This window comes from Adiantum capillus-veneris, chromosome 24, assembly GCF_014529385.1.
Source record: "Adiantum capillus-veneris isolate H3 chromosome 24, ASM1452938v2, whole genome shotgun sequence".
Lineage (NCBI taxonomy): Eukaryota > Viridiplantae > Streptophyta > Polypodiopsida > Polypodiales > Pteridaceae > Adiantum > Adiantum capillus-veneris.
This window is the reverse complement of record NC_140954.1, coordinates 99,220,518-99,234,396: the sequence shown is the minus strand read 5'-3', so window position 1 is coordinate 99,234,396 and position 13,879 is coordinate 99,220,518. Positions and strand designations below refer to the sequence as shown.

The window sequence follows — 13,879 nt, the reverse complement described above, 5'->3', positions numbered from 1 at the left end:
AGGGCTTGTTGTAGTTTGAGCGCTTCGAGTTCCCTGCGCAAGGAAGTCAAAGGATCAACAGGACTTCCTTCGGAGAACGTAGAGGGAGTATCTATGTGAGTAGAGTTGTTGAACAGCTTCCTAGCCCCCTCTATTCTAGTAGCAGCTGCGATGAATTCCTCCAGAGTGGCGTCAGGTCGGAGGCTCTCCCGGAGTTTTTGCTGAGAGGTTTTTGGAAGGGCCTTCTCCACCCACTTCTTAACCATGAATTCACCGGGTTGCTGGGGAAGCTTGGCAACCAGAGACTTGGTTTTGGTCATAAGCTCCGCAAAAGTCTCCTCTGGTTGGAGCACCATGTTGGCCAACTCATCCAACACTTTCTCTTGGTAGTCGCCCGGCCTGAAAGCTGCACATAATTTTTGTCTTAAGTCTGCCCAAGTTGCAAAATGATTCTCTACAAATTGGCTGTACCATTTGTCTGCTAAGCCGTCCAAGGTGGAAGGAAAAAGTACCAGATATGGATCTTCCCTGTTAAGACCACGTCCTCTACAGAGAGATACGAACCTCTGTGCATGGTCGTCCGCATCTTCCGAGGAGAGTCCTTTGAAGGTGGGGAACTTGATGTTTACGTTGGCCAACACGCTAGCCAATGTCTCCATGGCCCCTTGTTGTAGCAGAATAGGAGAGAGCTTTACTGGAGAAGGTGATCTGGAAGATGTGGAACCTGATGAAGGAATGGGAGATGAAGGAATGGGGAATGGCGTATGTGGAGGTAAGGTTGATGAGGTTAATGGACTTCTACTAGATACCACCGTGCGTCTTCTGTTGTAGTGCTGCAGAGGACTCAGTAGTGCGCTTTGACGCTCAACTGACCGCCTTGTATGTGTCATGCAGTGAACAGTGAAGAGCGCAGGTCTAACACAGAACAGGTGAGGATATGACTAGACCACCTGGTCCAGGACCAATGACTAGACCACCTAGCAGGACGCGGAGGGCTGGACCAGGGCGAGGACTAGACCAGAATCCAAGACCAAGGACCAAGGCGAGGACTAGGACGAGGACCAGGACTTGGACCAGGGCGAGAGAGGACTAGACCAGACTTGCAGACTATCTACACAGTGTAAGCAAGTGTGCAGAGCCAGGTAACAACAGATTAGCTTCACGATTCTATCCCCACAAGAGTGAGACTTCCTTTGAGGTCCCACCATGATCGCCAAAATGAGAGCACCTGTAGCGCGGATAACGTGTCGTGCTCTCTACAGTGGGTGGTCCTGAGTGCAATGTGCGTGACAATCTCACTCAAACAGACTGAATCTCCCTCAAACAGACGAACAGAAAGGAAACAATAGATGTCAACAGAGCTCTCAAAGACACAGCAGCAGACCAGAACATATGACTTGACTATCTCAAAGACTGATACAGACTCTGGCGTGGCAGCACACTCAGCTCCAGCCCAGGACTCTCAGGTACAATGGGGGTGTTGAGGCTCAGATGTGCCGGGATGGTGCAGACGTGCTCTGTGTAAAGACCCATTGTAGACAACTACTACGTACTAAGATAATGCCACTGGCCTAGAACGACTACTCATATGTACAATCATCAAGAGCCACCAACGGCTCATAAAGAACATCATCTAAGTCTATCCCCACTGGGTGGCGGTGGTGACTTGGCCACGATGTCCACTAGACCACCCTGCCACGTGTCTGCCCAAGTGTGAACCGACTAGACCAAAGACCAACTGACCAAAGCCCCCCAACTGTAAACTACTGTCATATGAAAGTGAAAGTGACACTGTAGCAGGCTACAACCTGGGTGCTACTGGCTCGAGAGGCGTGAGCCACTCAGCTGGAACTGCCTCTGAGATGTCCTGGCACATGCTCTGCACCCCTCTCATGCCCTGACCTTGCACCTCCTTTGACAAGCCTGAAAACTCTAACCAGTCACCTAAAGAGCACGTTGGACCCACTGCCATGGGACCCCAGGAAACATGAGGCCGACTACCAACCAAGTGGCCTCTCTGAGTGCTAACCATGGGGTTCCAAACAAGGGGCTGCTGTAGGTGCTCCTCCGTGCAAGTAGGCTGTCGCTGCTCCAAGCCTCGCCGCAAGAGCTCCCAAGATCGAAGAAAACTCTCAGCGAAACGGTCCTCCAGTCTACTACTCAAACCAACTCTGTGCATTTCTGTGAAGATCCATCTGGTCGAAGGTCGCCAGGGGCCTCCAGCCTGAGGCACCCTAGCACGAAGCTGCTGTAGCAAGAAATCCTTCCAGGGCTCCTCACCTGGAAGAAGTCCTCTGACTATGAACTTCCCAAGAAGGGCTCTGTTCTGCTGTGTTGGGTCAATGATCCCAAGCCCTCCCTGTGAACAAGGAAGAGTGATGACCTGCCAAGCCACTTTGGCTCGGGCTATCTGAGTGTCACGTCCTGACCAAAGGAAGTTCCTTATTAGCCTCTCTACCTGGCTGATTCAAGAACTCGAGAAGATCTAGCAAGAAGTGATGTATCACATAGTCGCCAACAACACCTGGTTGGCCACTACTACTCTGCTAGCCAAAGAAAGTCGTGCTGAGCTCCAGTGTAACAACTTCCTCCTGATAGACAGGAGGAGGGGAGCAATCTGCTGCTTGGGAGACAAGTCCAAACCAACGTGACAGCCCAAGTACCGAACTGCAGTCCTTGGGGGAATTTACCTAAAACCCTCTCCTGGCATCCAATCGGGCACAGGAGCACTACCAACCGAGAAAGCCACTGTCTTTCTCCAGTTGATCAGTGCGCCCGATGCACAACAGAAGGTCTCCAGAGCCTGCTCACACCTGTGAAGGTTTGCCTCCTGGCCTTCTAAGTACAAGGCTGAGTTGTCGGCAAACTCAGCGTCTAGTAGCTCATCTCCCCGAATAGGGAGTGCTAAGCCCCGTAGACCAACGTGCTGCGACACCAAAAACCTGCTCATCGCCTCCGCATAGAACAGAAAGAGGAAGGGGGCAAGAGGACAGCCCTGTCTGACTGAACGTGTGAGCATGAAGCGATCACCTCTACCTCCTGCCAAAAGTACCTGACTGTGAGTCTATCTGTACAAAGCTGACACCCCTCTGGTCCAAGCATCTGAAAAGCCCATCCTGCGTAAAGTGCCCTCTAGAAAGTCCCAGTCAACTCTGTCGTATGCCTTCTCAAAATCGAGAAGAAGAATTACCAGGTCCTCACCATGGAGCCGCGCTAGGACAAAAGCCTCCCAAAAAGTAAAGATGTTGTTAAGGATACTGCGTTCCTTGACAAAACCTGTCCGAGTCCCATGTATAAGGCTCTCTAGAAGTGGCTGAATCCTCAAACTCAGAGCCTTGGCAAGAATTTTGTAGGCTGAGTTGAGGATGCTGATGGGGCGCCACTGTCGAATCTCATCCAAGGAGCCACCCTCCTTAGGAATGAGGTAGATCAAGCCCTCACTCATGCTGGCAGGCATCACTCTTGTGTGCAAAATGTACTGAAAAGCACTACAGAGATCTGGGCCAAGCAGGTCCCAGTACTCTAAGAAAAATCTGGGAGTCAACCCATCCTCACCTGGACAACTACCACGGGGGAGGGCCCTAACACGCCTCAAGCGGAAGTGGTAGCTCAAGCCTCTGACGCATCTCCTCAGTCACAAGGCAAGGCATCTGTGCCCACACGTGCTCCCTGCATGCATCGTGACGCTCTGACTGAGGCTTTGCAGGCCGTAACTCACAGTTAAAGTCAGTAGCAACTGCACGCATATCCTCGGGCTCTGAAGCAACTGACCCGTCGGGCCTCCTCAACTGACTGACCTTGGCATGCGAATGCCAAGGTCCCATTGCCTCAAAGAAAGCACTAGTCACTCTGTAGCCCACCCGTGTCCACTGAGATGCCTGTCGATGGAAAGCAACTTCATGTCGCCGCTCCTCTCTGCTAACAAGCTCTTGGCGAGCCTGTTGTAGCTGCTCCTCCAACCAAGGATTGTCTGGATGTTGCTCGTGCATCCTTTGCAACGAAGCAATGCCCCGTCTGAGACGCTCCTCCTCCTCTCTCGCTGCAACCCGGCGAGCCAAAGACTCCTGGAGAAAGACACGACTAATCTGAGCTAGTCCTGAGGCCACTCTGTCAGCAAGAGAATCCTGCCTGTCCAAGCTCTCTGTCCAGAGAGCCTCTACTCGCTCTTTGAGTGCAGAGTCCAGCAAGACCCTCTCTGGGATGCGAAGCATCGTGCTCCCTCTTCTCTGCCTGTCTGCCATTGTGAGGATCACTGGTGCATGGTCCGAGAAGGAAGTACCTGCCAGAATGCCAACTGTCCCTCCCAAGTCACTGAAATGGTCACCAGTGTAGAAGCGATCTATCCGCGATAGATTCACTCCTCCCACTTTGCGGTTCGAACGAGAGAAGGCAAGGCTGTCTGGGGGCCTCACAAAACTAGAGTGCTGCCAAACATCCGAGACCCTCAGAGTCATACAAAACCTCTCCCAAGCTGCCAGCTCAACTCCATGCACAGTAGCATGGCTACCACCTATCCTGTCAGAAGGGTCCTCGAACATGTTGAAGTCCCCCCCTATGCACCAGTGTTCTGCCTACGGCAGAGACTCAACTATCCGTGACCAAAACTCTGCTCGAGCACTCGCCACATTGGGCGCATAGATGTTCAGGAAGCCCACAAGGCAACCTTGAACCTGCATAGTAATCCACTGAGCCCTGCCTGGCTCAATAATCCCTCTGCCCACAATGGCTTGCTGCAAATAATCCGCAATAGTCCCACCCTGGATGCCTCCAGGTCCAAAAGCAGGTCCAAAAGCAGCTAACCAAAAAGTATCATATCGTCCATGCAAGAGCTGACCACAACGTCTAATGCGGCTCTCACACAGATGGTGCTCTTGAAGCATAAGGAGATCAATCTCTCCTCCCACAAGGCAGCGCTGAAGCTCCTGACGCAGTCGGCCCTGCTGACGCTGAGACTGGGGCCCACCAAGTCCTTGCACGTTCCATGAGACGATCCTCATGGGGAGCGAGAGAGAACAGATGCTCCCGCAACAGCTAAACGGGCTATCTTCGAGGCTGGCTTGGATGGGGAGTAATCCGCATCCGAGCGTCCTCTAGATAGGCGTGACTGCAACGAGTGCCTGGCCCAAGCCCAAGCAGAGCGTGCTGTACGTAAATCAATCTCCTCTGTCCAGGAGTCCTCATGAATGTGTACATAGCATGGCAAGCACTGTGTATCGACAAAGAAGTAAACCACAATGTGTCTACATCTTGCTGTATCTGGAGGTGTCACCGCAAACTTGGCCAATGGCCACAAAGTCTGAAGCATGTTTGTAACTCCTAGTTCTCCCATGTGGTGAGAGAACTCTAGGACCTGTGTGTGCAACCATCCCAACACTGAGTCGAGAGTCCACTCAGTCTGGTCCCTGCCACAAAGGGGAAAGGAGAAGCCAACTGTTGAGTCCAAGGCCTCTGTCCCCCTAGCTGCAAGGAATAGAACATGGACCTTGAAGCAGGTTGCCTCATGGTCGTCGAGAAAACGAGTAAAGTCGTAGTCGGAGAAGTCCCATCGGTGCCGGATGTCGATGCTCGTCAGACCACGAGGGATAGCTGCAAGGGGAGACGCCTGTACCTGTAGAGGGGGTCGCAAGAAAGGTTGTCCCTGTCTCGCCAAGCGACTCGTGACAAAGGCGCTGCCAAGAGATCTCCTAGCAGCCGGAGAAGGCCCTGTCCCCTGGGTCGACTGTGGAACTGGAGCGGGAGGGGGGGGGGGGGGTAGGAGCAGAGGGAAGAGGTGGAGAAGAGGGGTGGGGGAAGAGGCGGCGGGAGTAGAAGGCGGGGGGGAGGATGATGAGGAGGGGGGGAACTCTGGGGGGGAGGGGCTATCGAGGGTGAAGCTGGGGTGGGGGCTGGAGCAGGGACCTCATCCTGCTCAAGAGAACCGAACCAGTTCCCCATGGGAACCCACTGCTGCTGGGTAGGCGCCTAAGGACCACTCTGAGTGCCAGGCTGTCAGTGTGGCCCCTGCCGTCGTCGACCACGGACCTGCTGCCATCCCTCCTCCGTTGGAGCCCCAGGCTTAGAGGGTGGCTCTGCATGTGTGTGCTGTGTCTCTGTCTGTGGTTGCTGGCCAGCCCTTGTAGGCTAGGGCTGAGTCTGTGGTGTAGGTCGAGGCCTCCTCCGTGGAAAGGCCTTCGCAAGATGTCCCATCTGTCGACAAATGAAGCACTGGTTCGGGAGGCCCGAATAATCCACACTCTGTCTAAACCAACCCCCACTCACCCGAGGCAGAAGAATGACCGTCGGGAGCGTGTGAGTGTCGCTAACGAGAACGCGAACTGAGGGAATGCCAGCCGCCTTGGTAGCTACTGAGGCTGCCGTGCGAGGTGTCTCTAGGACAGTCCCAATGGCTGAGCCTTTCCTGGACAAAAGTGGTAAGTACTCCCTCCGCAAACCCGGAAAGCAGATGGAGATGGGGATGTCTGCCTCCTCTACCAGAACATCCGAAGCAGGGTCGAAACCAAGTCTCCGCTGTCGAAAGTGGGCTCGTGCTGCTCGGATGGTCAATGGACTCATGGTGATGACCTTGGACGCCATCTCGGAGGTCTCAAACTCGATCTGATAGTAACCTCGTCCGAGTATCTGTACGTCCAAGATCTTGCCCACCTCTGCGAGAAGGCGGGCCTGGAGAAGGTCACGCAGCTCTCCTCTGCTGGGTCGGGTGCCGAGAATCTTGCAGATGACAGAAGTCGCCTGCAAGCGCTCTACCTCTGCGGCTAGGCTCGCTTGCTCTGTTGGTGAAAGAGCAAGTCGAATGGTGGGCTCAACGGGTCGGGCGAGGGGGACTTCGGACGAGTCCCTCTGTGGTGGAGCTGGAGCCTCCATCTGTGCCTATTGCTGTGGCGGAGAAGCGGAAGGAGAAAATACTCTGCAACAGAACGCACCAAGCACTGTCCAAAGAACAGCGCTGCCAGAGCCAATTGCAGGGAATCTTTGTGAAAGAGGCGGAGAGCGAAGAGAACGGCCAGGGGGGGGGGTGTGCGCTGGAAAAGGCAGCGGGTGGCAGCACAAGAGGGTAGCGGATAAGGCAGGCAGGAGGGTGGCATCTCGAGAGGGCAGTGGGCGGGGGGTGGCGGCGCAAGAGGCCAGCGGGTAGGGCGGGCAGGGCTGCGTGCAGGGGGGGGGGGGGGGGGGGGGGGGGGGGGGGGGGGGGGGGCACAACGATGGCGCAGGGGCGGGGGTGCTAGCAGCAGCGAGCGCGCAGTTCGCTTAACTTGGACGATAAAGTTGTTAAATACATTTTTGTTGGTTACAGTATTAAAAGCAAAGGTTACAGGTTATACCATCCGCAAACGAAATGTATCTTGGTTGCACGAGATATCATGTACTAGAGATAGTAATGTAAGCTCACATGACATTTATGACACTCTTTTGCCTGTTTTTAATGGTGGAAACTTGAATGTAAATTCCAATGAGGCACATGTATAGCTTATGGAGGTTTCTGAAAATGTTATGGACCAGCCTGAGAATGAGGAGGCTAGAGGTATGCCAAAATGGCTGGTGCATATTTTGCGTGACAATAAATTGGATGCACCTATGTCTAGTCGTACTCGTTCAGGTTCTCGCCATGCATCTTATACACTATGCGCCAGCGCTCGTTCACCGCATCACTCCCTGGGGGGATTTGTCACCATACATGTGGTAGTGATGTGTGTGAACACACTTAGGACCGTTGGGGCATTTTTTCCCTCACTAGGAGCTTTTTCCCCCTGTGCATTGTATATATGTCCATCATTCTAGGGCTAACTTATCTTTCTATTATGCACTAAGCAATACACTCTCTATTGTGTGCCTTGAGCTTCTTCATCTTCTCCAAGCTAATTATGTTTCCTAGCAACCCTAATTCCAACAGTAACTAGTTGCTTCTATAGCTTGGAAATTTTTGCAGTTTTTAGCATGTCCTTCAAGATGTTTTCTACAATATGCTCTCATTGTTTGGATAATTTTCCATCCTTGCCTTGTTAGGTTGGAGTGAAATTTTTTTAATGGTGAAATTTATTCTTCTGTTTAAGATTCTCGAGTGGGCTCACTCTGCACCACATCTGCCACATAAGCTGGGTGTTGAAAGATACATTTTAGCAAGAAAGATATTTGATGATTTTGCATCAAGAAGCTTAGTTTTAAGATTGTGTGAGATAATTTTAGTTAGACTGCTCTCTTTAGGCTTCAGAAATGTCACTTGGTTTTGCAGCTCATGCTGTGGGTGGTTGTGCCTCATTATCAAGGAAGAAATGGAAATGCTAATGTTGTTAAGAATATTCTTCGTGTTACACTACTCCTTCAGTATGTGCCACGGTGTGTTCGTATTTTTCCACTGGTGGCTGGTCATTCTCAGATAGGGTTTATTTTTGAGACAGCATGGGCCAATTTTGCCATCAATTTGTTTATGTACCTGCTGGCAGGACATGTTGTAGGAGCTTGCTGGTACCTCTTTGGTTTGCAGGTTTGTTCACCTTTAAATTTTTGGTGTTATCTTCCTTCAGGGGAAGGCTAGCAACTAATTTGATCTCTTTTTGGCAGAGAGTAAATTACTGCTTGCAGCACTTATGTGAACAGGAGCGTGAGAGAGGCTGCCAAATGCTTTTTCTGGATTGTGGGGATGGTAGAAATCTAAATAATACCACCACACCTGAAAAAAGACTTTGGATGAACCAGTCAAGGGCACTGTCAAGCTGTTTAACAATTCCAACCACAGACTTTGCTTATGGAATCTATGGAAATGCTGTTCCAGTAACAATGACTTCAAATTTTTTTGCCAAATATTTCTATTCCTTGTTTTGGGGATTTTTGGTAAGTACTCATGGGGTGCCAAGTTGCCTCGATGTGTCCTTGTGCTCCTTTGTTCCTGTATATCATCTTTAATCATCTACTGCTGATACAATGCTGCATGTATCTAATTTGTGCAGAGGTTTGTATGTTTGCTCATATGCACATTCTTCCAGATATTATGTACTGGATCTAGAATTTTAGTGCGCATATACAAATTTGTGGGCAATTTACAGGTATAGATTTCACATGCTGATCACTTTTTGCAGCAAATAAGCACATTTGCTGGAAATCTTGTTCCGAGCTTATTTGTCTGGGAGGTTATGTTCACAATGGGAATAATTGGGCTTGGGTTGCTATTGTTTGCTCTTCTCATTGGAAATGTTCAGAATTTTTTGCAATCCCTTGGCCGAAGGTATTATTCAAAGGCCTATTTTTCTTTATATGAACTCTAGATGCACTTGCATATGAATGTGTCTTTTTGACATTCAAGGCTGGACTTGCAGACAAATGGATATGCAACTCCGGAGGTATGATGTTGAACTGTGGATGAAGCGACGTAATCTTGCTCCCGACCTCCGAAGGTGAGTACTCTACATAAGTGAACATGAGTTTTGCTTGGTTGTCTTAGTGTTTCCCCCTGAAAATTTCAGGAAAGTGCGGCAGGCTGAGCGATATAAATGGGCAACTTCAAGGGGTGTGGATGAAGATCAATTACTTGGAGGTTTGCCTGAAGATCTCCACAAGGAGATTAGGCGTGAATTGGCCTTGGAATATGTCAAAAAAGTAAGGTCATTATATTTCTGTGATCTCAAAATATCTTTTGCCAAACCATCAACACCCCCCCCCCCCCCCCCCCCCCCCCCTCCTCTTCCTTCCTTCCTTCCTTTCTTTTCCCCTGTTATCCACCCCTTCTCTCTTGTGCAGGCTTCTCCTCCTTGTTGCCCCCTGCCCCACCCTCTTCTATTTTTCTGACTTGCTCCCCCTTCTATGCGGCTTTTTGATCTCTCCCCTCTCAGCATTTCCTAGAGGATTAGTCTATTTGATGCTGGCTGTAGGGGACTTTGCTTTGCTTAGGCTTTCACGCTATATCTTGGTGACATAGATGCAGGTAGTACAGGCGCTTGTTTCCAAGTTCATGCACTCCTGTTCAGCCAAGGGAGATGAGGCTTTGAAGTTTGGACTCCTCTGGGGGACTTCTCCTTTCAAATGTGCGGTGTCAAGATTGGAACATAAAGCAGCAGACCGGGAATTGCCTGCCCTTGGAGTCCTCGGATCGCTCCAGTGACCTTGGTGTGCCAAAAGTTCTGGGTATGATGAGAACATGGCATAGGATTGCAGCACATTGCCATCCGGCTGATTGTGGATGTCCATAGTCCGTTCTATGTATTTATTTATGAGGACACTTGGCCAGAGGCATGGCACATTGCCGGTGGGACATGGGCTTTTGTTTGGTAGCAAGTCTGTTTTGTAGAATTATTACAGCCTCTCATTTGCTTGGACTTGAATGACTTGCTGTCCAATATGTTTGCAAAGATTGCACAATTTTCTGGTGTAGCATTCTTAGTTTTTTCAGGTTTTCCATGAGGTTTGTCTCATGAGTGTGTGGGGGACTTGGTTGATCCCACTTTGTGCAATACTGTGGTAGATTGAGGCAAGAACTGTAGAGATGCTTGGTTAGGGGATGGATTGACAAGCTTCCCCCCCCCCCCCCCCCCCCCTCGCTTCCTCTCCCCTTGCACCTGCTCCATCCTGCGCGCTGCCCCCTGCCCCTGTTGCACGCCCTCGCTCGCTGCCCCAGCCCGCCCCCTGCACTCAGCCCTCCTCCTCACTCCCCGGCTTCCATTCCCCTTTCCTGCCTGTAGGTTGTTTTCTTTCAGCCTGCTGGTAATCGCCTTGATGCCAATGCCCTTCTCTTTTCAGCAGAAGACACAGAATGGCGGCCTCTGCTCCACCTCAGAGGGACTCTACAGAAGCCCCGTCGCCCGACACCGTGGAGCCGACCCTTCGACTTGCTTTGTCGCCAGAAGAGCAAGCGAGCTCGATGGCCGAAGTGGAACGCTTACAAGCCACTTTAGTTATCTGCAAGATTATTGGCACTCGGCTCAGTCGGGGCGAGGATCGGGATCTACTTCAAGCCCGCCTTCTCTCCGATGTGAGTAAGATCACCGATGTCCAGATTCTTGGGAGAGGGTACTACCAGATAGAGTTCTAGACTCCAGAGATGACGGCCAAGGTAATTTTGATGAGCCGGCTCGGCATCCGAGCAGCTCGAGCTTACTTCAGACGATCATTTTGGCGATCACGGTGGGACCTCAACTGAAGTCTCACTTTGTTGAGTAGCTGGTTTCTTCGCTTCGCCTTTGCAGCTGGTTGGTCTGGTCCAGTTTCACCCTTGACAGCTTAATCTAGCTGGTCTAGTCTCTCGCCTTGCTGGTCTGGTCCTCTCTCGCCCTGGTCCACCCAGTCCTCGTCCTGGTCTAGTCCTCCTCGTCCCTGGTCTAGTCCTTCCTCGTCCTGGTCCAGGCCAGGTGGTCTAGTCACTTGCCCTGGTCTAGTAGAGTCTAGACCAATGTTCAGCCAAGTGAAGGTCGTCTTGCCCAAGTGAAGGTCTTCTTGCCCAAAGCTTGGTGGGGTTGGCAGTTACTGCATGACACATACAAGGTCATTGGAGCGTCAAAGTGCACTACTAAGTCCTCTGAAGTACTACCACAGACGGCGTCAACCCTTGGTGCCCAGTAGAAGCATATTAACCCCATCACCCATACCTACTCATACGGCTACCTCCATTCCTTCGACCGGTTCTACATCCTCCAAGTCACCTTCTCCGGTAAGGTCTGCCCCATTTTATTACAGCAAGCTAGTGAGCAACAGACTCAGGAGCAAGAGGCCATGGAGGAGCTCACAAGTGTTTTGGCAAAGGTGAACATCAAGTTCCCTACCTTTAAGGGTCTCTCCACAGAGGATGCAGACGACCATGGTCGGAGGTTTGTCTCTCTTTGCAGAGGTCGTGGCCTCAACAGAGAAGACGCATACCTGGTGCTCTTCCCGTCCACCTTGGATGGTCTTGCAGATAAATGGTACAGTCAGTTTGCTGAAAACCACTTTACTACTTGGACCATGTTAAGATAGCAGTTCTGTGAAGCTTTCCGACCAGGGGATTATCAAGAGAAGATTCTAGATGAGTTGGCCAACCTGTTGCTCCAGCCCAAGGAGACATTTGCAGAGCTCATGACCAGAACAAAGTCCCTGGTCGCCAAGCTGCCTCAACAACCAAGGGAATTCATGGTGAAGAAGTGGGTAGAGAAGGCTCTGCCTAAGACTTCTCAACAAAAGCTCAGAGAAAGCCTCCGTCCTGAAGCCAGTCTGGAGGACTTTGTTGCTACTGCTACTAGAATAGAGGGAGCAAGAATGCAGTTCACTGACTCTCCTCAGTTAGATACTGCCCCTGTACTCGTGGACAGTCCATCAGACCCCTTGACTTCTTTAGAAGGGAACTGGAAGCCCTAAAGTTACAGCGGGCCCTTCAAGAAGAGAGATCCTTCTCTCTCAGACAGGAGAAGCCTCCACATCAAGAGGCTTATGATCAACTTAAAAGAGAGTTAGAAGAGCTTAGGTCTCAACAGGAGACTAAGGCTATGGTATGGTGTAGTTCATGCCGCTCTCTAGGACACCCTCCACAGGACTGTCCCCTTCGCTCTTATTGCCACTTCTGCGAAAATTCGGGTCATGAAGATAAGGTTGCTACTATCTAAAGGGATTGCACAAAATACAGCCAAGTCTTGGTCCTACTCTCCAACAGGGGTTAGCACTAGCATCCAACATGGTTTCCCACTATGGCCATCCCAACTACATGCCACCTTTGCTCAATACACCTGCTGTCCAAGGTATGTCAAGTACTTTCCTGACTCAAAGTTTTTATAATGCTAATGCCACCTCAACCCCTTAGAGCTTCTACACTTTAGCCTCCAACTCCATGCAGCAACCACCTTGTCCCCTGTTTCGTCCTTCCAATCGGCCCATACTCTGCTACAGATGCGGAGAATATGGGCATTATCAGAGCAAGTGTCCTTTACTTGAGGGGTCCCCTCCTTGTCGTAATTGCCCTATTCGAAGGATCACTACAGTAAGGATTGTCCCACGCAAAGGGCATCCACGTCTTCAGGCTCGACTCAGAACCAACAAGAATTCACCTTCCCGAAGATAAACTTGATTACTGTGGACACCGTGCCTCAACCATCACCTGCTACTCATGTGGTTAAGCCACTGCAAGTGGAGGAGCCTGCTGGTGTCCTTACTCGGGCACAAAGAGCAGCTCTTGGTCTCAGTCTGCCCACAGGTCCACCTCGCCAGTCCCCACTTCCTCAATCTGGTCTACCTGACCCAAAGGACGAGTCCTTCAAAATTGCTCAGAGCAAACCAACTTCCCTGTTATCTGACATTGATGGAGCCTTCTTGGAAGCAGTGGCTGACTTGGAACAGATTAAGGTCCCAAAGGGAGCCCAGTTCGAAGGCGCCAAGCCCACAGCAGAAGCCATCTTGAAAAATACTTTTCAGTAGGTGTCACTATACGACATGCTAAGGCTCGACGCAACACTCAGAAGTGACACTCTGTCAGTCATTCAGTCTCTGTACCTGGGGGTTGGGCCTAGTGGCGGGCACCTCCCTGTACAGCCCTCAGAGTCTTATTTGATTTCCTATCCAACTGCTCCCCTCACCGATTATAAAAGTCCTCGTCTCACTGGATCTATTCTTGGGCACTAGCTATCCGGCGTCATCGTTGATGGTGGATCTGGAATCAATTTGATGCCCGAATTCACTATGATGGCCTTAGGTCTACAGCCTACCCGACCTACTCCTTTCACTGTTACATTGGCCGATCAGAGAACAGTCTACCCAATGGGCATAGTCGACAAGGTGCCTCTGAAGGTACAAGATTTCACTTTTAACTTGCATTTTGTGGTAGTTAATCTTCCCAGGTAGAGGGAGGTTATCCCTTGCTGATTGGTAGGCCATGGTTGCGACATACGAAAGCACTTCACGACTGGGGAAACGACACCATGTGGATACATACTCCTGGCTCTCCAATGCAACAAAT

General features: G+C 50.9%; 1 protein-coding gene across 2 annotated transcripts in view; it reads left to right on the top strand.

The window, feature by feature from the left end:
* LOC147426846 (putative cyclic nucleotide-gated ion channel 20, chloroplastic) overlaps positions 1-13,879 on the top strand; it is a 114,931-nt gene that overhangs the window by 69,962 nt on the left and 31,090 nt on the right. For both annotated transcript variants that reach the window (XM_086498511.1, XM_086498510.1), the window contains 5 exons: positions 8,207-8,458; positions 8,536-8,805; positions 9,051-9,196; positions 9,288-9,365; positions 9,435-9,567. In XM_086498511.1, the coding sequence (XP_086354637.1) occupies positions 8,207-8,458; positions 8,536-8,805; positions 9,051-9,196; positions 9,288-9,365; positions 9,435-9,567 (879 nt within the window). The remainder of the gene's footprint in view (positions 1-8,206; positions 8,459-8,535; positions 8,806-9,050; positions 9,197-9,287; positions 9,366-9,434; positions 9,568-13,879) is intronic.